Source organism: Hippocampus guttulatus, chromosome 13 (genome assembly GCF_054856545.1).
Source record: "Hippocampus guttulatus isolate MCC_2025c chromosome 13, RoL_Hgut_1.0, whole genome shotgun sequence".
Lineage (NCBI taxonomy): Eukaryota > Metazoa > Chordata > Actinopteri > Syngnathiformes > Syngnathidae > Hippocampus > Hippocampus guttulatus.
Genome location: NC_141273.1, coordinates 16,345,632 through 16,366,466, shown reverse-complemented (window position 1 = coordinate 16,366,466; position 20,835 = coordinate 16,345,632). Strand labels below are relative to the sequence as shown.

The 20,835-nt window shown below is 47.0% G+C and overlaps 1 protein-coding gene across 11 annotated transcripts in view; it reads right to left on the bottom strand.

Moving 5' to 3' along the window:
- Positions 1 to 20,835, bottom strand: part of LOC147196695 (traf2 and NCK-interacting protein kinase-like) — a 47,299-nt gene that overhangs the window by 6,825 nt on the left and 19,639 nt on the right. For 2 of the 11 annotated variants that reach the window (XM_086127066.1, XM_086127070.1), the window contains exons 3-28: positions 16,449 to 16,505; positions 15,205 to 15,330; positions 13,897 to 14,007; positions 13,013 to 13,103; positions 12,553 to 12,683; positions 12,424 to 12,478; positions 11,547 to 11,625; positions 11,139 to 11,314; positions 9,834 to 9,900; positions 9,539 to 9,737; positions 9,205 to 9,321; positions 8,670 to 8,756; positions 8,016 to 8,204; positions 5,226 to 5,393; positions 4,266 to 4,511; positions 4,045 to 4,151; positions 3,806 to 3,921; positions 2,829 to 2,926; positions 2,701 to 2,724; positions 2,242 to 2,310; positions 1,620 to 1,726; positions 1,370 to 1,475; positions 1,144 to 1,290; positions 529 to 625; positions 252 to 422; positions 33 to 176 (exon numbers count right to left, since the gene is read on the bottom strand). In XM_086127066.1, coding sequence (XP_085983192.1) covers positions 33 to 176; positions 252 to 422; positions 529 to 625; positions 1,144 to 1,290; positions 1,370 to 1,475; positions 1,620 to 1,726; positions 2,242 to 2,310; positions 2,701 to 2,724; positions 2,829 to 2,926; positions 3,806 to 3,921; positions 4,045 to 4,151; positions 4,266 to 4,511; positions 5,226 to 5,393; positions 8,016 to 8,204; positions 8,670 to 8,756; positions 9,205 to 9,321; positions 9,539 to 9,737; positions 9,834 to 9,900; positions 11,139 to 11,314; positions 11,547 to 11,625; positions 12,424 to 12,478; positions 12,553 to 12,683; positions 13,013 to 13,103; positions 13,897 to 14,007; positions 15,205 to 15,330; positions 16,449 to 16,505 — 3,085 coding nt within the window. Of the gene's footprint in view, positions 1 to 32; positions 177 to 251; positions 423 to 528; positions 626 to 1,143; positions 1,291 to 1,369; positions 1,476 to 1,619; positions 1,727 to 2,241; positions 2,311 to 2,700; positions 2,725 to 2,828; positions 2,927 to 3,805; positions 3,922 to 4,044; positions 4,152 to 4,265; positions 4,512 to 5,225; positions 5,394 to 6,682; positions 7,187 to 8,015; positions 8,205 to 8,669; positions 8,757 to 9,204; positions 9,322 to 9,538; positions 9,738 to 9,833; positions 9,901 to 11,138; positions 11,315 to 11,546; positions 11,626 to 12,423; positions 12,479 to 12,552; positions 12,684 to 13,012; positions 13,104 to 13,896; positions 14,008 to 15,204; positions 15,331 to 16,448; positions 16,506 to 20,835 lie in introns of all 11 variants that reach the window. The other 9 variants (XM_086127067.1, XM_086127072.1, XM_086127069.1 and 6 more) reach the window with 7 other exon arrangements.

Here is a 20,835-nt window from a genome sequence, read left to right as displayed (position 1 = left end):
AAATAGCTCAACGAAACTAATAGCAGACCTACCCGAGATGGTGACGAGCACATTTAGGCCCTCCAGCACATCCATCTGAAGAAAACGCCGCCTGGTGATCAGGTTGTAAACTTTTCCCTGGCCGCTTCGGTCGAGTAGCATGAGGCCATTCTCCGTCCCCACCAGCAGATTCACACCTGACCGCATCAACGCGGACATCAAGGACCCAAATATTGGGCGGCGAGAGGCGGAGTCAAAGGTTCGGGACGTACCCCAGAGTGCGGCGCAAAGTATCTCCGAGTTGAAACGCTTCTTGTACTTGCGGATCTCGGGCGTGTCGCTGTGCGGTCGGATGTTGGTGGGGTTCACGTTGACCACCGAGATCTTCCTGGCTTCGTTGAGTCGGGCCTGCTCCTGCCGCAGCAGCTCATTGGCAAACATGGCTGCCGCGGCAAAGATGGCGTGCGCGGTTAATGACGCCGCATGAACACCTTTTGGCATGATCAACTCGTAGATGAATGTCTCCGGGCGTGTGGGGGGGGCGCTCACCGGCTGTCGAGTTCTCGTTTTCGTCACTCGGGGACGTTTGGTAGATGCGAGGGTCCACAAATGGGGTGAAGGATGATTTGGAGCCGCCCAGACCAAACTGCGAGATGGAACAACAAATAAGAATGATTCAAATGAGTTAGCGTGTTGTCTATGTTCTCCATTATATACTGTAGGTACGGATGTAAATTTTTTCAACGGCTTTTAGAATGTGTGCATTGAGTGAAATACGGAATGCCATGTGAAATATATACACATTATATATATTTTACATTTATTTACATACATGATTTTTTTCTTAATGTCTTAGGTTACTGACGTGAATTTAAATTAAAAAAAAAAGACTTCTTAACCCTTTCATGCACCTAAAATGACAACCTGTAACCTGATCACATGCTAGGGAGTAATTATAATCCAAATGTAATTATTTAAAACCGCAGAGTGCCCACAATGAAATAGCAATGTAGTGGTGCTTTGGGATGTGTGTTTTTTCAATTTTTCTTTCCAAATTTAACCCTTTAAGGGACAGCAGTTACTATAGTGGACACCTGTTATCATTACTAAGCATCACCTGCACATTTATGCACACCGGATTGCGTCTGGATACGTTTCAGGTACCTCGGGCATGTCTCCCAGCTCCTGCAGGGCGGTGGGCGCGGCCGCGGGCGAGCTGCTCTGCCGCACCAGGTCGGGCAGGTTGCCGTGGCCGCCGTGGTTGCCGAAGCCGTTGCTCTCGGCGTGGCCGCCTCGCCTCTTCTCCTCGGCCTGAAGCGGACAAGAAAGGCGGTCAACGGTGGTGGTCGTCGTGCCGTTAGCGCCGCCGCGTTAACGTCGGGGCGGTCACCTCTCTCACGACCAGCGTGCCGTCCTTGGAGTTGCTGTAAGGTTCTTCAAGGGAGCCCTCGCTCAGTCCGCCGTATGATTCGCTGCTGTTGTTTTGCGCGGCGGGCCTGCGGCACAACGCACGCGCACGTGCGCGCAAGCCCCAAAAAATATTGACAAAGTCCAAGCAAGTGACAGTGAAACAGATCCCCACATCATCACTCGTGCATTTGTTGCTAAAAACACAGTGGGTTCAAATTGGGCCAGCTCACATGATGCGAGGGATGTCGCTCACGGCCACCGTGCCGTCGTGTCCCACCGTCTCGCCGTCCTCCTCGCTGCTCTCCGACTCCTCGCTGGACGATGAGTAGTCCGTCACCTGCATCACCGGGAAAGATTTCATTGGTATATAAAAAAGATCGCACTATTGAGACTCTTGTGACATGGATTTTTTTTTTCCCGAACCGTTGGCTCCATCGCAAAGTTTCATAATACATTTTAGAAACGCATTTTCGATCCCACAGGGTTCAAATTAGCTTCAAAACATGTTTATGTTTCATAATATGAAAAAAAAAAAAAAAATTCCTCCCCCAAAAAATCAGTTTGCGCAGCCTTTGCGTTAGTTAGTGCCTGATTTTACGAAAACAACACTCTGGCAAGCACTCACGCATGCATGCACGCACGTGCACACACACACACAAAAGAACAAAAATTTTAAAAAACATTTGTTTGACCTTTTCTAGATCAAAGTTATGAAATTAGATTTTCAAGCATAAGAAGAATTTTCCCAAATTTGTTCAAATAATAACAATACGTGCACTCAAACAACAATTTGAAATGTCATCACACATCACAGCCATGGCTTCATTCTTGCCATGATCTTGGACAGCCCACCTTAACCGGAGGCCGGCTCCCCTCCTCGACCCTCAACTCTCGCAGTTCCTTCGCCAGAGCGCTGAGGTCCTGAAAGGAGACCACCAAAGACTATTCAAGTCGATTTACTTTTCCCGCGCCTCAAATGAAGCGCCACATGAGTGACCTCGCAAACATTTGGGCAAGGGAGGCGCTCGTCAAAGTGTTTGTTTTTTTCTCTCAATGGTGAAAGGACAACATGGGGAGGTGGTGGTTGGGATGGGGGCATTCTTTGATGGCACGCCGGCCGGGGTGTTCGGCGACAGCCCCTGCCACCTGACCGGTAACCATGACGACGGGTTGGAAGAGATTTACAGATGCTCAGGTGGTGGATGTGACACACGCACACAAGCGACATCCACCCTCTCTGCAATGTGTATGTGTCACATTGGGGGACTGAGGAAAAGGGGTGGTGGGTGGGGGGGGGGGGGGCTCACTAACCTCATCTATGGCTTTCTTATAGCTCTGAAGGATGGAGGGAGACAGACAAGAGAGGCAGAGAACAAGTTTCGCGATTGTCCAACACTCCAGGCAAATAGTTTGGAGTGTGTTTGTGTGTTGGGACTCACTGCAGGCCTGCTGGGTCGGCTTGAGTCGCGGCCCTCCTCCTGTTTGGATTTGGCCTCCTGATTGGCTCCCAACGACGATGCTTCCTGTCTGCCCTGACCTGTTGGGGCGAGAACATTTGCACTGAATATGAGCTGCACTGACACATTCTTCACATTATAACTGCAGACTCCAGCTTCAATAGGTTGAGCCCCGACTTCAAAGCAAACACGGTGAAGCGGCATTTCGCTGTTATGCCGCACACAAATGGAATATGTTGCCAACAGAAGTGAAGTCAGCTCCAAGTAGGAATGCTTAAAAACTATGCTTTTTTTCCCCCATTTTTAAAAATCAATTTTGTTTGTAAATGCACAGTCTTGTAGTAATTTTAGGTTACTTTTGTTCTCGTTACTTTACAAATGTCTTGAGCTGTTCACTTTCTAATTCTTTGACTGCCCTTAGATTGTCTGTCGAGATGTGTTACTGCACTATTTGTGTTCAAAGGGTTACAGCCCCGCAACATTGAGGCAAGTTAGCATTAGATTAGGCTAGTGGCGTGAACATTGTTTCTCCAAATGTTATTAGTTTCTTCTTTTATACATTAAAAAAAATGCAAAAAATACAGCATGTCCATCTTTTTAAGTTGTGATTTTTAAAAATGAATTATGTCAATATATTCATTTTATTGGGCAGGAACAGTATGAGTTGTTTTTTGTTGTCTGTCATAGTTGCAAGCTCCAATCTTGAGATTCATGTATGCCTTAACATATCCTGGTATATTTGACATTTCCCTCTACGCTTCTTCTCTCATTTCCCGTCTCTTGTGCCTCCCCGCAATACCACCTCCTCCCCACCCGGAGATTGACTGACTGTAACGGGGCGCGTCAGACAGGTCGATCCGAGCAGAACTGAGAGATGGCCTCGGAAAACCGGCTTGACAGAAAAAGAGTGTTTGGACACATGTTTTGGGACGCCTGCAGAAAGAGAACACGTACTGTACCTTTCCTCTCGACCGAGCCTCCCTGGGATGAAGGCGAGGAAGATGATGACGAGTTGGAGGAAGTTCTTTGCAGCATGGCGTCCAGAGAGAGCTCAGAACGGCGCAGGTCCGGGTTACTAAATTCAAATTTTAAAAAAATAATAAATGAGTGTTGCAGGGAAACCGGCTGCTGCAGCCAAGTGGAGACTATGGACTATAAAACTGCAGCACCCTGGACAAAGCCTAAGAATGAAGATCACCTTGCTCGTATGAGCTGAGAGCCTGCTCGAGGCCCCAGAATGACACCACCGTTGGGGGAGTTCTTTCTGACCAATACTGGGGAGATGGAGGTGTTCCTCTGGGGGATCTGAGGACAAACACGGTAATCGTCATAGTTAATACACAGCAAGAATTATGGAGAAAAAAAAAAAAAAAAAGAAATGAGATGAACCTTTTCGTGATGCACCACGCAAGGTCTTACCGGTTGGGATTCTCGGACCTTGGGCGGAAAGTCTTCCTCTCTCAGCCAAGCGGTTCTGTCCCGATCCCGATCGATGATGCGAAGTGGCGGAGTTTGGTTGTCGGAGGTCGGGTCAGAGTTCTGCCGGGGGATATCCGACCTGGCGGAGCCCACGCTCTCGCTCAGAGCCGATCCCGTCTGCTCCTGCAGCGACTGAGAACCCGACATGGAGCTGGAGTGCGTCTTGACCGGAACCAGGTGGGCCATCTGAGGCATGGACGAGGAAGCCGGGAATCAGGAGGAAGGAAATACAGACAAGTATACAGTAAGGCATAAAAGGATAGAGGACCAAGGAATGCTGTGTCAAGGAACAAGGACTTTGTTTTGGTGTTAGGAACAAGTAAAAGTCCGGAACTAGAACTTTGCTCAAGTCAGCTCTCAGGAACAAGACCTTAAATGTCATGAACAAATTCAACTCCCAGGAATGAAAATCTTGCCAACATAACTTGCAGGAACAGGAACCTTGGCTAAGTCACCTGTCAGGAACAAGAACTTTGCTCAAGTCAACTGTCAGGAGCATGAACCATGTGTCAGGAACAATTTGTTGAATGTACCTCTCAGGAACAAAAACGAAACCGTGCCCAGTGGTGCTTTACCTCAACAAGAGGTGACACATTTGATCTGGTAGGACAATAAGGGCGGGGAGACAGGGAACAATGCAGCAAAGTGGAGACTGCGGAGTTTAATACAGTCACGTCCCGAGGTAAGGCACAGCAACACGGTAACCAGTGAGCGGCCGGTTTGTTTCACATCGACATATTTTATCGGAGAGGAGACTGCGGGCTGATTTAGGTAACGGGAAACCCATCAATACACGACAACAATGTAAATATTTTGTACAGTCCTGAAAACAAAGCGAAGAGAGGTAGTAAGGTTAATTTTCAAGGCACACGTGTTCCTGCGGCACACCCACACACACACCTGGGGTTCAACAGGACGGTGGGCGGGTGGAGTTCGGGCAGCCTGCATGCCCCCACTGCTGCTGAAGGACTCAGATCGGGGAGGAAGGGAAGGGTCGGAGATCCAGTTCGACACTTTAGGTTGCAGTGCCGGAGAGCTCTGTCTGTTCATCTTAGACCTTTCCTCCACCTGACACACACACACACACGCACACACACACACTATCATCACTCATAGCCCGGTAGCGGCTAGAGAATTTTAATTTTGGGGGGAAAATTCAGACCCTCAAACCAGTTTCAAGTTGCGAGATCAAATTTGGTCGGCACGTATCATGAAAATGTGTCCTACAAATTTTGCTCGAATGCTAACAAATTTGAACGGCAAATACTGGACATATGTATCGGCTGACTTGCAAAAAAAAAAATGGAGTTTTGATATTTGCATCTGGCCGGATCATGGCAGCGAAGTCGAACGACCGGCCATCAAACCCAAATCTTAATTTCGTCACAGAGCTGTTCTCACTCAGCAAATAGAAATTTCGTAGCCATATCTATAATGTGATGACCCACAAAATGCCTCAAGAAACCGTGCCCAAAAAAAAAAAAAAGCAACACTTTAGGTCATAGCGGCTATTTTGGGATCATTTTATCCATTTCCTTCAAAACCAACCACAGATCACATCAAGAGTTTGTCCTAATTTTTGAGTCAACACTTTGCTGTTTCTTTTTGAGTCATGTTGCATGCGCAATGAAAACGAACCCCTTTGAAGGATTTTTTTTTTTTTTGCAAATCCTCATGAGCTCATAATCTATTGGGGGATTATTCAAGATTATGACTCGGGTCGTCACAACTACAGTCTGCATGCAGCTCCTATTCATGAGTCACAATGACGGCGACGGAGGCAGGGAACAAGCCCCCGAGAAGACAAATTGTTAGTACTCATGAAGGGGAGGAACTACAAGGGAAACAAACTGGCAGCTTTTTGTTTAGTTTCTGTGGAGGCAGAGAGATGTTAGCGTTGTCATCTACAAGAGAAAAGAGAATATTTGAGAAGTGCGCGTGAGGAGAAAACGGTTTGGGTAGCCGGCCCGGCACCCAAAATGATTTTTTTTTCCCTCTCTGGTAAAAATGAGAAAGAACAGCGGACACTAGAAAGACGAAAGAAGGAGAGTCCGGAGTTTGTTGGAAAAGGGGTCCAACGAACACTAATTGCCTGTCACTAACTTGGGACTCACAAGGACCGACAATAGACAGGATCTTCTCTGTTCCTTTAGAAGCAACATTTTTTTTAAAAAAAGTAACATGGTCTTATTGGCTTCTTGTCTGTTAGAAGACGAGTTTGGAAGAAGATGAAAGAGCAGAAAGCCTCATTCTTGCTAAGGTGGAGTAGCTCTTGACGACATTTTGGCTCTACGTCTACATCTACTCTACTGCCGGGGGGGGTGTGCGTACGAGCTGCAGCGGCGGAGGGCACTAACCAGTTTTTGGACCTGCGCGGGGGCCTTAGTAACAACATCAGAATGATTGGGCACAGAGAGGGGCCTGCCTGGGGACTTCTCTTTCTGGCGGTCTCGAGGGTCTGCGGCAGCTTTCGACTGTCTGACCGGCGCGGGACCGGAAGGTTCTTTCTCAGGGTTACGAGGCTCCTTACGAGCTGCTTGACCGTCTTCCTTGACGGCGGTCGGGCTGCGCTTCCTCTGACTGCGATTCTGAGCCCTCAACTCTCTGACCTGCTGACTTATCTCCTGCTTTAGTCCCGGGTCGAGGGGCTCCCCTGGGTCTAGCGCAATGCGGATCTGGGGGACCTGGCCGGGAAGGATCTGGGTGCCGACGGACGGTGTGCGTCGAGGGGTTTGAGCTCGGGGTTGGCCGTGGGAGGCCGGGGACGCGGACGAGGACGAAGGCGGCTGGTTGAACGACTGATGATGGCGCAGGTTAGAGCGGGGCGGGTTACCGCGTTGCATTTGTGCGCGCTGCTGCACCTGGGAGTCAAAGTCAGAACAAGAACACGGGCAGCAATGTAAACACAATTCACGGCCAGAGAGTCCCAGTCTCCGGAAGGATCCCGACAGCTGTCCTGTTGAGAAAGATTGTTAGCAGACGAGAAGGCCACTCGGTGTGACAGCAGAAAACAAAAGGTTCAGAAATTGATACTTGGTCGACGATCAGTTCTACTGAGCCTCAGCTCCAGACACTTTTTTTTCTTCTCTGTATTCTCTAACTCATTCAGTGCCATTGACGGCTACAGACGTCAAAGATCCATTTTAACTGGGCTGGCAGGGGATGAGTTCGAGAATACATTCCCACTCCTGGCCCAAGTGTGGAGTGCCACCTCAACCCGGCGTGTGACCAGCCTGTGTATTCTTCCAAATGCTACTCTGGTTCCTGAGAGTTTCTTAAAGGAATAAACTTGACTCTCGGCTGACAGTGTATTGATAAGAAGTAAAATAAGTACAAGTAAAATTATTTGGGCCTCAAGTTGGACCTCAAGTTAGTAAGTCCTACCCCCCACCCCCCGCCCCCACCTTGATCATCTGGCAAAGGTGAATTTTTTTTCTAACACAACAACTACCGGTATTTGAAACAGTCATTTGTGCCTTCATCACATCTCCTTCTCCTTCATACCCGTGTAGTTCACGGCAGATTATTTTCACAAAAAAGGGGGAATTCTTACTACAGGTTCAGGATTGCCGCAGCAGTGTATGACTTCCGCATTTTGTAACTGCCGTTTTATGTTTACGTTCAACAATCCCGCCTACATTTAGTTCTCACACGCTAACAATTCGGCTAATTCGGCTTTTTGTCACCGACCTCTTTCGCCCAGGCCGGCTTGTCATTGGGATGACTGACATCTTTGTAGTGGTAGAGCTGTTTCTTCTCCGCCTGCCGTCCCTCCTGTTGCTGTTGCTGCAGCGACACCAAGTAGGCCCTCTCCTGCTGGAGTTGCCTCTGCAGACGCTCGGCCTGCCGCTGCTCCTCCACCTGCTTGCGCTTGTACTCCTTGGAGGGGAAGGAAGGAAACCAGTTAAGACATCTTTGCGCAATTCAGAAGCGGAGGTGAGTGGATGAGAGAAGCCACAAAGGACGAGGAAGCGACACTGACAGAAGTCAAATGTGGATTGTTTCATCCTGTAGAGGGGGAGCGTTTCACGATTCAGATTCCTTGCAGTCAATAAATCCCACTTTTTTTTAACAATTTAGTGCGGGTGGATCATTTCCCACGGCACACGGTGGTTGGGAATCTATCTTACGTGTGCCCAATGTGAAATGAAGACAACTTTTCGATGAAGAGGAGAACGGGATGAAGCTAAAGACGACGGGTATTACAGCATATCCCCGTAAGAATATGCTTGGTCCCAAGGTGGAGGCAGTCAAGAAGCAAGCAAAAACAAAACAAAACAAAAAAACTGTGGGAAATCCTTTGAAGGATGCTGCACTGGACGTGTAAACATTGAGCCAGGTTACCAGCAGGAGCGCCTGTTCCTGTAGAAGTTGCTGCTGGAGAATCTCTAATTGCCTCTGCTCCTCTTCCAGCTGCCTACGGATATACTCCTAGGCAGCGTGCGAGGGAAAGGGGGAAAAAAAAAAAAAAAACGGCAGCAACGTTGAGAAATGTGAGCGTTAGTGACATTTGGAGGCAGACAGCCAAGGTGGCGACACGAGGAGGTGGAAACGGTCTGGAACAGGGACAGAGGTGGGCAAACTTTAGTGCTCTAAGCCATTTTATTGATAACTTATTTCAAGTCTTTAAACATCCTTTCAAAATCATCCAAACACATTTAAAAAGATAACATATTGAGAGCGCAATATGGTCACCCCAAAAAAGGGTGCAACAAACCGAACTGGTTGATAGCCCCAGTATGCAAACGTGTGCCGCCTTCAAGTGGCCAAAATTGGAATTACACCGCCCCAAAAAAAAAATCCTCACAGAGCACCTCAGAGTGGAAGAAACTTAATGGCTATATTTCCGACGATTCCGCCGAATAGTGCCGACACCAACCTGTTCTCTTTCCGCGTGCCGCCGCTCCTCCTCTCTACGGAGTTGCTCCATTTCCTCATAACGCCTCCTCTGCTCCCTTTCGTGCTGCTTCCTCAGCTCGCGTTCGCGCTGCTGCTGCTGTGTGTGTGTGTGGGGGGGGGGGATCACAGAGAGGAACAGACTTTTGTTCAGACAACTTGGGCTAAAGTTATCTTTTCTTACTGATAGATCTGTTATTTAATGATCCACTGCATGACCAAAATGTGTTAGTCGATTAATCGACTCATCGACTCATTACGGAATCGACGAGTCGATTAGTCGACTCCCCTCCCTCGCCCTGCTCCCTCATGCTCACCTCCTCCAGCCGCCGCCGCTGCTCCTTCTGCTCCTCGATGCGCTTCTGCCTCTCGGCCAGCAGCAGGCGCTTGTGCTCCTCGTTCTGCTGCTGCTCCAGCTGCTGCCGCCGCTGCGCCTCCGAGCGCTCCTTATTGGCCAACTGCAGGCGCAGGAAATCGCGCCGCAGGGTCGACTCTCCGGGGATGTTGATGATGGAGCTTATAGATGAAGAAAAACAAGAAGGCGTGGCGTTGAAACGGCGGGGAAGGTTTCAGGAAGCGCGTCGGCGCGTTCGGTTGTCGGCCGGCGCTCACCTCGGTTCACCCGTGTCTCTTTCCTCGTCTTCTTCCTCGCTGCCGCTGTATTCGTACTCGGTTTCGTCTGGTATGTTCGAAACACACGTGGGATAAAATGAATCCCCCCGCAGATATCAAAGCCGTTTTCTTCCTCACGCGCTCCTCATTGAAACTCGGCATTTCTGATGTTGCCAAATCTTCACACAAGTCAGCGGTTATTTTCCAGTTTGAGCCACGTCGGGTGTACGAAGCTCAAATTTGTCAGCGTGAAGAGCAGCCCCAACGTTGACATCATCCAACTTGTGCCCTCAACACAATGCGGACTTTCCGCTAACATCGGCAGATTTTTCATCAAAGTGAAGTCAGTATAAATGCTTTTATATCCAGGGTAAAAATATGCTAAGCTATGCTGTATATGCTAACACACGCTAATATGCTATGCTTCTATCCATTTTTAAAATCAACTACCCTGGATTTAAAAGCGTTCCGGTTGGCGGTTTATTGCATTTGCATGCAGCATAACATGCGACATGCTGATTCACCATATTTGATTTGAACGCTGGGCTCCACGAAGTAATCCAAGTCTGCAGACATCAGAGGCCTCCTGGGTTTATTTTTTGGAGTGCACTATATTTGTTGATTATTTTGGTGTTTTTATTTTTTTCTTGGTCTAACTTTTTCCAACATGTTTGATCGAATACTTTTGGATAACTTTCTGATAATTTGGGGGTATTTTTAAACCATCTCGTGAGTACAAAACTTTCACAGTGGTGGAGAACAGGCACTTGGAAGCATTTCAGTCAAAACGGCGGCTGTGGTAAAAGAGGGGATGTGAGGGGGGAGAAAAGAAAGATCTGCAAAAAAAAAAAAATTCCGTACATTCTCAACCGGCCTGCAGCGTTTGTGTCGTGAAGCGATTAATCTGCTTAGTAATGATGCGGCAGCAGCGGCGTGTGTGGCGAGGCCATCATCTGCCGCGTTGAAAGCGGAACTGAGGTCTGTCACTGGATGTTTACTGGTGAGACAAAGTTGGAGTCTGGAACGCCGTCCTCAGGGCGACGGTGCAGCAATGAGTCTCAAAAAACAAGCTTGTTTTGAAAACGGAATTACCCATTTTGTTACCGCCGCCTGACATCGAGTTGTTTTGATCAGTGATTTTTTTGTTTGTTTGCTAGCCTCTTTGTTTACGCAGAACTACAACACATATTTCGTGACCGATTTTAGAGCAATTCTCATTGACAGATGACAGACTTTAGACAAACTTTCAATGTCGCACTTTTTGGAAAAAGGGAAAAAATTAAATAAAATGGAGCTGGGTCTCACCCCTCTCGCCTCGCTTCTTCTTGGTGCGGTCGATGTGGTCCTTGAGTTGGATGCGGATCTGCCTCTCGTTGGGCAGGTCCCTGATGAACGGGTGCTTGAGGAGCTGCTCCGTGCTCGGCCTCTGGCCGTGGCTCTTCACCAGGCAGCTCTCGATGAACAGCTGGAACTTCTTCGACCTGACCCCCGTCGCAACAACAAAAGACAGTTCCAGAATTTTTTTCCGCTATAAAGCTCTGGAATATTAGCCTGGCCTTTGCCTTGCATTCCAGTCAATATTCCGAGGGAAAAATAACTTGGGAGTGTATTGAGTATCTTTTTTTTTTTTTTGGTCAGTTGATGACCTAATTTGGAAGCCAAAATATTCAAAATGGCTCCCAGCGTGATGCAGTTGTTGTATTCATTTCTCACCATTTCTTTGACTTGAGTCTCGGCGCAGGGTTCCGCGGAATGAGGAAGAGGGCTCTCATGGGGTGCATGTCGCACAGCGCTGTGGGGTCACACATGAAACAGCAGAAAGCAGACTAAATTCTCACAAAAAAAAAAAAAAGATTCTCACCGGATGTGTGACAAAGTTTGAGTGTCTAAAAGTCTCGAACAACAACTTAAAAATAACAACAACACATGAATACATTTTGTGACTAACACTGAAGGATGATTTGTTTTAGTCTGTGTGGATGTTGTTGTTTTAGGAAACTAATTTTGGACCAATGTCATTCCAGACCTCTTTTTAAAAAAAAATTAATAACCTCATTCCAGAGTCCCTTCAGAATCTGATTTATTTTAGAGTGATCTAAAATGATGTATTTTGGATTCATCTTATTCCAGGATCACTTAAAAAAAAAAGAAAACTGACGAGAGCAATCTACTTATTCCAAATTGCTTTTAGAGTATTCTTCTCACTCCAGACTTGCTTTCCAAAAAAAAAAAAAACCCCAAAAAAAATGATTTTAGAGCAGTTTCAATCCAGACCTCCTTTAAAAATTACACCTTTTAAAAAGCAAGAGTCCCTTTCAAATTTATTTTAGAACACTGTACTCTCATTTCAGACAGAAAGATTGCTTTAAGGATGAATCACTTAAAGCAATCTCATTCCAAATTGCCTTTTATTTGGGGGGGGGGGGGACCAATCTCCTTATGTCAGACTCCTTTTAGTAAATGAGTGATTAAATCTCATTCCGGACTACCTTGAGCAAAAAAAAAAAAGTTTGATAAAGTTTTAGAGTAGACTCCTTTGAGCCAACCTAGAAAGAACGCATATGCGCTTGATAGAGCGGACGGTGCTTACGTGGAGCTCCTTCGGCCATCTCAATGGCCGTGATCCCCAGTGACCATAAATCGCTCTGCAACAAAACCAATCGATGAGTCCGAAAGGTAACCCCTAAGGCGTGAAACACGTCTCTTGCGTATTAAGCACCTTGAAGTCGTACGTTGCGTCGGGGTTCTCATCGCAGGCGATCACCTCTGGCGCCATCCAATATGGCGTCCCGATAAACGTGTTCCTTCTTCCCACTGTGCGGTCCAACTGGGCCGAAACGCCAAAGTCCACTACATGGAGAAGGCACAGTGAAATACACGAGAATACAAATATTGCCATGGCTCCTCTAATTTGTAAACTCGAATGCAGCATTAAAATCGATTATTAGCCTGGCCCCCGATGCGTCTGTAACTGTTTGCTTTTTACAGACGGGGAGTTAAAATGCAGAGTGTGCCAACCTTCGTTGCCTGCGTGTGTCAGAAATGGCCGTAAGCCAGAGGTTGGCAGGTATCACACACACACACGCACACACGCACACACACACACACACACACACACTCCAGGCCCATCCAATCGGTGAAGCCGTTTCGCCAAGTGGCTTTTACGTGACAGCACCTACCTAGTTTGACCTCGGCGTTCTCCGTCAGCAGGACGTTCTGTCCCTTGATGTCTCGGTGAATGACCTTGTGTTGATGGAGATGAGTCAGGCCCTGAACGCGCGCGCGCACACACACACACACACACACACACACACACCCACACAAACACACCCACACACTCAGTGAAGGACGCCAGAGCCACGAGCCAAGTGGAGATGATTTCCAGAAAGAGCCTCAATTTCAAGAAGACTTCATGTCCTTGTGTCGCCGACCGGTCTCTATTTAGGATGAGCCCTCTTTTGCGTTTAGTTCCAGAGAAAGGTGGTGGGGGGGATATGAATTCGCAATGAGGCTTTTTTTTTTTTTTTTTAATGTGCACAGTGAGGGTGGTCACTTCTACATTTGACTTTTGGAAAAGATCAACTTTCTTGCTACAGAAGTTAAAGGTACAGTATTTACAGCCAGCAGTTATTTATTTTCCTGCGGGGGACAAGCAAGGGATTATTCAAGGTGTGGTGTTTATTTCTTTTTGTTTGCATCAATATTGTAGTGACAAATACAGGAAGTAAGTCAAAGGATTTGCTACAAGACGGCTACAAAGATGCCACTCAGTGTTGTCAAATTGAATGGGTCAAAAAACACACATCACACACAAAAAAATGAAAAATCAATCCAAAAACAGAAGGAAGAAAATAAATTTTCAATCAGGGGGGGCATCAATGGGGGAGAAAGGAAGCAGCAGAAGTGAAAGTGAAAATCTAACAGGACAAGCGGAGAGAGGCGTCAATTGCGGCGGCGATAGCATCGGGGGGGGGGGGGGGGGGGGGTCGCGGGATGCGCGGCACACGCCGCTCGCCGTCAATTACAAGCGGCCAGGGATGAAAATAGCATGAATGACGCTCACCCTGAGGATCTCTCGGCAGATGTAGGCCGTCCACTCTTCTTTTAGAGAGTTGCCCTTGGTGTTCTTGATCAGATCCGTCACCGAGCCGGCGCCGCAGAACTCCATGACCAGCTGTGTAGAATAACAAGGTGGATTACTGCCTGGACTCCCATCATGTTATTCATGACTGAATGCAGTAACAACAGCAGGAAACACTAACACAGGAGATGTGACAGACCCGCTACCGTCACATTTGAAACAGACAGCTGAATCTATTGTAGAAAATAAACAAAAACAAAACAAGTCAAACTTTTTTTTTTAAGTATTCCCTCTGACCCGATCAACAACACCTCGGTTACCCAGCTACCTGCCAACATGAGCATGCTGGACATGTTACCAGACTAGCAGCTGGCATGCTAAACAAAGGTTCAGTTATCCAGCTAGCAGGTAACATTAGCGTGCTAGACAACAATTCAGTTACTCAGCTAGCAGCTGAAGTTAGCATGCTAGACAGAAGTTCAGTTATCCAGCTAGCTGCTAACATTAGCATGCTAGACAAAAATTCAGTTACCCAGTTAGCAGCTGACATTAGCATGCTAGACAAAAGTTCAGTTATCCAGCTAGCAGCTGACATTAGCATGGTAGACAAAAGTTCAGTTATCCAGCTAGCAGCTAAATTAGCATGCCCGACAAAAAGACTCATAAAAATTCGACAGTTCCGATGCCTTCTTGACTTTATCCTCAATTTGAGCCCAATCTGAATTGACCAGCAGGTCAGGGAGTGATTGAGGACAACAGGCCGCCGTTGTTTTTCCAAACAATTCGACGAGCTTAGCGTCACATTTTTGTTAGCATTAACGGCTCATGACTTGCCTTGTTTACACACACGCATGCGCTTATGCTGAGCCCCAAGTGGCGTGGGAAAACGTTAAATTAAGCACCTTAGGACATTTTCCTTTAAGTCCGTGCCCCCATTCGTCAAACGGGGTGAAAATAAACACTTCCCTCAGATAAATCACTATTTTTTCCCTCCAATAATTTGGAGAAGGATGGATGGCAAACCGTAATTTTCATACCATACTTTTTTTTCCTTCCTCCGATCCATCCTTCCTCCCTTCCTTTCAAAAAAAAATCCTTGTTTCATTCCTTCATCCTTCCACCCATCCTCCTTTCCTTACTTAATTCAAAAACTGCCTACAGTCTTACTTTTGGCCCACGCTGTATATTGTGTAAACCAAGCATCCTTATTTTGCGCAACAGCAACACGTGTGTCTCCAAGACACACCCTCCCCGCCCCTCCCCATCTGCAGTTGAGTAACAACACTGCACCCAGAGCTGGTCGTCGACACCCGGGGGGTTCTTCTTGATGAATGCTCCGTAATAGGTGGCGATGTTTCGGTGGTGGCTGTACTTCTTCAGCATGTTGATTTCAGCTTTGATCTCTTCTTCCTCATCCTGAGACGCGGACACACACAGGGGGAAAATAAACCCCCAACAAATTAGCATTTCACAGCAGCAAATAACACAGCTGACCAGCGAGCAACCCTCTATGAACATGACGTTTGTTACTTCAAAGTAGCATTTTGACATTGTTGGCTGACAATGTCACTCAGAAAAGCAGAAATCTTGCAGGATTTCCGCGTGAAAGAAGCTCGAGCTGATCGTTTTCAGCCACTTTCTTTTGCCACTGAAAATGATCATCCCGCCTTTACCGAGTTCCGTGTAAAAGGTGCAGGTGGATGAATACCAGGTCTACCGTTATGGCTCTGACGTGAGATGGTAAGCTGATGATTTTTACACTTCCGCTTAAGTGTTTTCCTCATTTTGTCAACTCAGAAATGCCACAATGTCGGGACAGGGGTGTGTGACTTCACTCACTTCTCCCACCCTGTTGTGTTGAAAGCAATTGCCGAACAGCTATTCTCTAAACGCTATAAAATCACATGCGGTGTGCCCCAGGGTTTGATTTTAGGCCCAGTGCCTTTTAAACCATGTGCGCTCCTTCTTGGTGATGTCATCAGGAGACATGGAATCAAACATCACAGTTACGCTGATGTCACACATCAAGTTTGTTTCACTCCTCCCGCACTTTTGTGTCGAAAGCAATTGTTACTGTTTGACAGCGAAATGTCTAATAGCAGGTTCAGGTGTTGCCGTTTGAAAGAGCACACAATTTCGGCAATATCCTGCCATGTGGACAAATGCCATATGGTGAGTTATGGCTCAGATCCGGCAATTTCACAGGTTCTCTGTGTGAAAAAAAGCCCGCAGATTGTCTTATTTAGCCCTATTCATTCATTCATTCATTCCCTCCTTTGCCACTTCATTGTTGCGCTGAGTCGTGGGTGTCGTCTCTAAATATAACTGAGACGTTGCTCTCCTGCTTTGCAGACATGCTTGAGACCACACCGCCGCTCTGATAGCAGCAGCTAATATTACCATGGCGATAGGCCTGTCCTCATTTTCCTCGCTGCCACTGACTCATCGCTCTTAATTAGATGACACGGTGGTATAATTCTGGGAGTTGGCGGCTGATGTGAGAGAATGTGTGCGAGTGGGAGTGTGTTGCTTACCCCGGTGACATCCATGACCTTGATGGCTGCCAGCTGCCCTGTCTTAACATGGCGGCCCTGTAGAAAAACAATAAAGAAATTTTTTTTAAAAAGGGCCCGGTCGATATGGATGGGGCTAACTTTTTCTAACTTTCCATGGAGTTGTGATTCGTGCATCGTTGACTGCGGCTCTCCTTTCCCACATGCGTGGACATAATGCTAAGTGCAAATTTTACAAATCCATTGAAAAACAATCACTAATTTCCGCGACCAGTCCTGAACAGACAGACAGTTATGTTCCACCCCCTAAAAAATTAAAGAATAAAATAAAATAAAATTCCCCAGCATAGCAGGGCCGCAATTCATGTATGATCAAGTGGATGGATCCTGGAGGAATTGCTGTAAAGCAGATGGCATTGTGAGGGTCTGACTCCAAAGCGCCCGCTGGGGGGCTTCCACCAAAGGGTCACTGTGATAACGAGCCAAAGCAGAGGGGGCTGCCCCACTTAAAAGCCGCATGTTGCAAGGTTCTAATGCTGAGCCATTCATTCATTAAAATAAATAAATAAACAATTTCACGGTCACATTTTCAGAAAAAGGCTGCTTTGTTCTAGTTTTTTACACATAGCGCCATATGAAAGGCAACAATATTGTCCATATATGCGTTAAGAGGTGTTTTGGGGGGATTGCACGGATCGCAATTCAAGCTGCTGATGCGGCAAATTTGTGCCACAGGACAAATGCTGCTCGTGGCATTGGCTGGAAAAAAAAAAAGATCAGAAAAAGTGGCAGATGACAGTCAAGATTTGAATCCGACGACTCATTGTCGGAAAGAACAATCGCGTAGCGGGCAAAGCGAGCAGGATTTTGGATGGGTTTCGTTCTCACGCTGAAAGAATCTGCGAGAGGAAAATGAGCAGGGATTGCTCATTAGGATCAGACTGCCCCCAATTCCGCGGGCACAAGGGCCTGCTTTGTTGGCGGCCGACAAAAGGAATCGCGGCCTCTTAAGCAGCCAGACCTCGCTTGACTCGTACCCGATGAAGAGCGACGACGTTTTTTGTTTTTTTTGCGGACTTTGTCAGATTTATTCGTCTTTTCCCGTAAAGCAAAAGGAAATCCTTTTGCAAACAATGAACCCAGTTTACAGTCTTCAGTTAAAGTTTCATCTTCAAAGAACAAAGATGAACAAATACTATTGGACAAAATACTGCTAAATTGTCAAATGTTCTGCCTTTAAGCATTTAAAGGACAAAAAAAAATTGGATTCGTTGAACAAATAATTTTTTTCCCCCCTGCTAATTAATGGGTTGTCGGAATTTATTGCTGCCAAATACAGGAATCGGCATCGCTCTTAAAAAAAAAAAAAAAAAAGCCACAGTCATTGTTTTATTTTTGGGGATTTGGTTTTTTTTGCGGGGGAAACACTGAAAACAATTTTCAGTCCTTAAAGAACCCAACATCGGGTTGCATCAACGACGACAATTTGGTCTCCAAATTTGTTTAAGGACGGAAGACAAGTTAGCGTTCAAAGAGGCGAGCATTTTTTTAATCTTCAAAGATCACAGCGCAGCCTCAAATCCAGAAATTTGCATGGGAGACAGCGTTGCCAACCACTCGTCTCCTCTGCTGTATTCATATCTCCAGTTTTAAAAGAGTTCTCCAAAAAAAAAAAAAAAAGCAAAGGCTTGACAAGTGGTGAATTCCAGTGAGCGAAGCTCCAAAAGTGTCAAGATCTGTCCAAATCTCTTGACATCGCCGTGTCCTCTGCATCACCTTCAGACCCGCAAAATCAAAAGCTGGCCCGCACGTGATCGGCTGACAGTGTATCCCTGGCTTGCAATTCGCATCTCCTGGTGCCAGATGGAACGAGAATGAGAACGCGCCGGGGTGCAGGCCTCCGCCAAGGCCCAACGAGCTTCATTTGGATCGCTACCAAATTGTCCCCTTTCATACAAACCCACCACCTGTACATGGCTGCATGTTTTTGGGGGTTTTTTTGCTAGAAAATTCTCACAATGTTTGCATGAAATTGAACAGGAGGTGGGATATCCGTTAGCGGTCAACCAAAGCTGTTGCGACATATCTTTTTTAAAATTGTTATTTTCATTCAATTTGTTTGTTTCATCTGCGAAGGCCCGCTGGTCGACTGGTTAGCGCGTCGGTCTCACGGAGGTGCAGGGTTCGATTCTGGCCTCCCTGTGTGGAGTTTGCATGTTCTCCCCGTGCCTGCGTGGGTTTTCTCTGGGTACTCCGGTTTGCTCCCACGTTACAAAAAAACAGGCGTGCCAGTTTAATGGAACACTCTTTTGCTCATGCTAGGGGCCATGATGCCTGTTGCTCATCATGGCAAGCGTGTGCGCGTACGTGCATAGGCGTGAGTGTGCAAGGGTTCCTAACGGGTCGATCGTGCGGCGTTTGGTTGGTTGAAAAGTAGATCTTCGGTCAAAATGGTTGGGCTTCCCTGATCTAAAACAAGCAGGATAGTGGCCGTCGAGGACCAGAGTCGCGCAACCCTGTATTAGACACTTTAAAAAAAAAAGAAAAGAAAGAAAGAAACAGCTATTCTACTGGGGGTTTTTTTCAGGCGGAGGTTGCGATGCGGCCCTTGTCTTGGATAATAAAGAATGGAAAAGTGACACGGCGCCATATTCATCTTGGACCTCTTTGGTCCCATTCAGGGCAAGTGGCTTTGACGCTCCTCCCCACCCCGCACCCATTTGTGACTCTCTGACCTAAATCTGCAGTTTTTTCCCCGCTCGCTCTGATCCTCGCTGATTCCCTCTCATTATCCAACCCTCTTAACCCCTCTTTATGCCTTTCATTATCGCTGGCTTTCCATCCCCTAAAATGCCTCGCTCGTATTTCCAGCCTCTCTCGTTGTGTCCCAGCTCAAAGGCGACGCCTCGGCGTGCGCGGACGCTCTTCGACGTAAATCGACCCTGGCCTCAGAGCGCGGCGAGCAGATGTGACGCGAGGCGAGGCGAGGCGAGGCATCCATCTCCGATTGTGACCGCTCATGTGCAGACCAGCAAAACAAAACACACACACACACACACAGCTGCTTCCACCCTGGAGCGCAGCGGCCACCATCAGCAACTTCACCGCCGTCACAATAGCGCGTCAATCCGCTCGTATTACTGTTGATCAAATGTGTTTGGAGGAAAACATGTCACTTGCCCAAAAAGCAACGCCGAGGCTAGCGGGCTAGCGGGCCAGGTGCGTTAGCGCGATAACGCAGCCAATTGGAAATGCGTGTTCCGCTCGGATGGCCGCGCTTGTGAAGCTGACAGCACACTGATATCCAATCAGCCTCCGGGCGACGGCGTCGCAAAAGAGTCGATAGCACGGGAGTCAAAGTGGAAAAGAGAGGTATTCTGCTGCCATGCTCCGCCCACACGCAGTGACGGGAAATAAAAAAAAAAAAAACGCAAATGCATGGCCGGAATCTCGAGGCGGAGCTCAACTGGAAATATTATGTCGAACCCAAGTCTGGTGCAAAGCGCTGTCTGCGGGTGGAGTTTTCTTTTTTGGGGTATTTTCGTACGCGGGCGAAGGTAGAAAGTGCGCCGTTGTGGGAGGGAACACAGCCGACTTGTTTGGCATCCGATTCGGGCTGGATAATTGTCACGCAAATCGTGATTATTTTGATTGCGATTGACATCAAGATAAATGAAAAGATAATGCATTGATGACCAAATTTAGGATACTAACGCAACTACTCAAAAGCATCATCACAGCCTCATGTCCATTCATCCCTCGATGTTGAACGTTTTATTTTTGAATACTTGCTTCTTTCCATCAAGGTCAAAATGACCTTGTGAATGTCATGTGAAATTCAAGCCTCTTACATTTTCATTCTTCATTTTCCTTCTGAAGGATTATCCTTATTTCAGGATTATCCTGCGCGTTTTGGCCTCTTCGGGGCAGTGTGGTGCCGTGCATGGATGGAGTACACACTTGGAATGAGATATGAGGAAAGCTGCGACTGAACATAACACGTTTTTCACAAAACTGGAAAAATGTGTCTAAGTATTGTGACATGTCTGTATGCTAACTTGCCGTTAGCATGTCGGTGAGTTATTACACTGACTTTGGCATTCGCGCAAGCGATGTTTTAAAACACTAAGCACGTTTCCGATCAAAATATACAATGTTTGTCATTCTTCAAACGCCAACTTGGGTGTCATTAAACAGCTTGAAGCACGCGCAGGGGCGGCAGAATCAAAAACGCTACATGCTTGCTACACTAGCAACCCAGCCCTTTTCGGGTAGTTTTACAACATCGGGAACTGCACATTCTTTTTTTTTTTGCGATTATAGCACTTAAAAATTGAAAGGAGCCAAAATCGAAATCACAATTAATTTTTCAATTGAATTGCCCTTGTTCCCTTAAAATTCCCCGCAC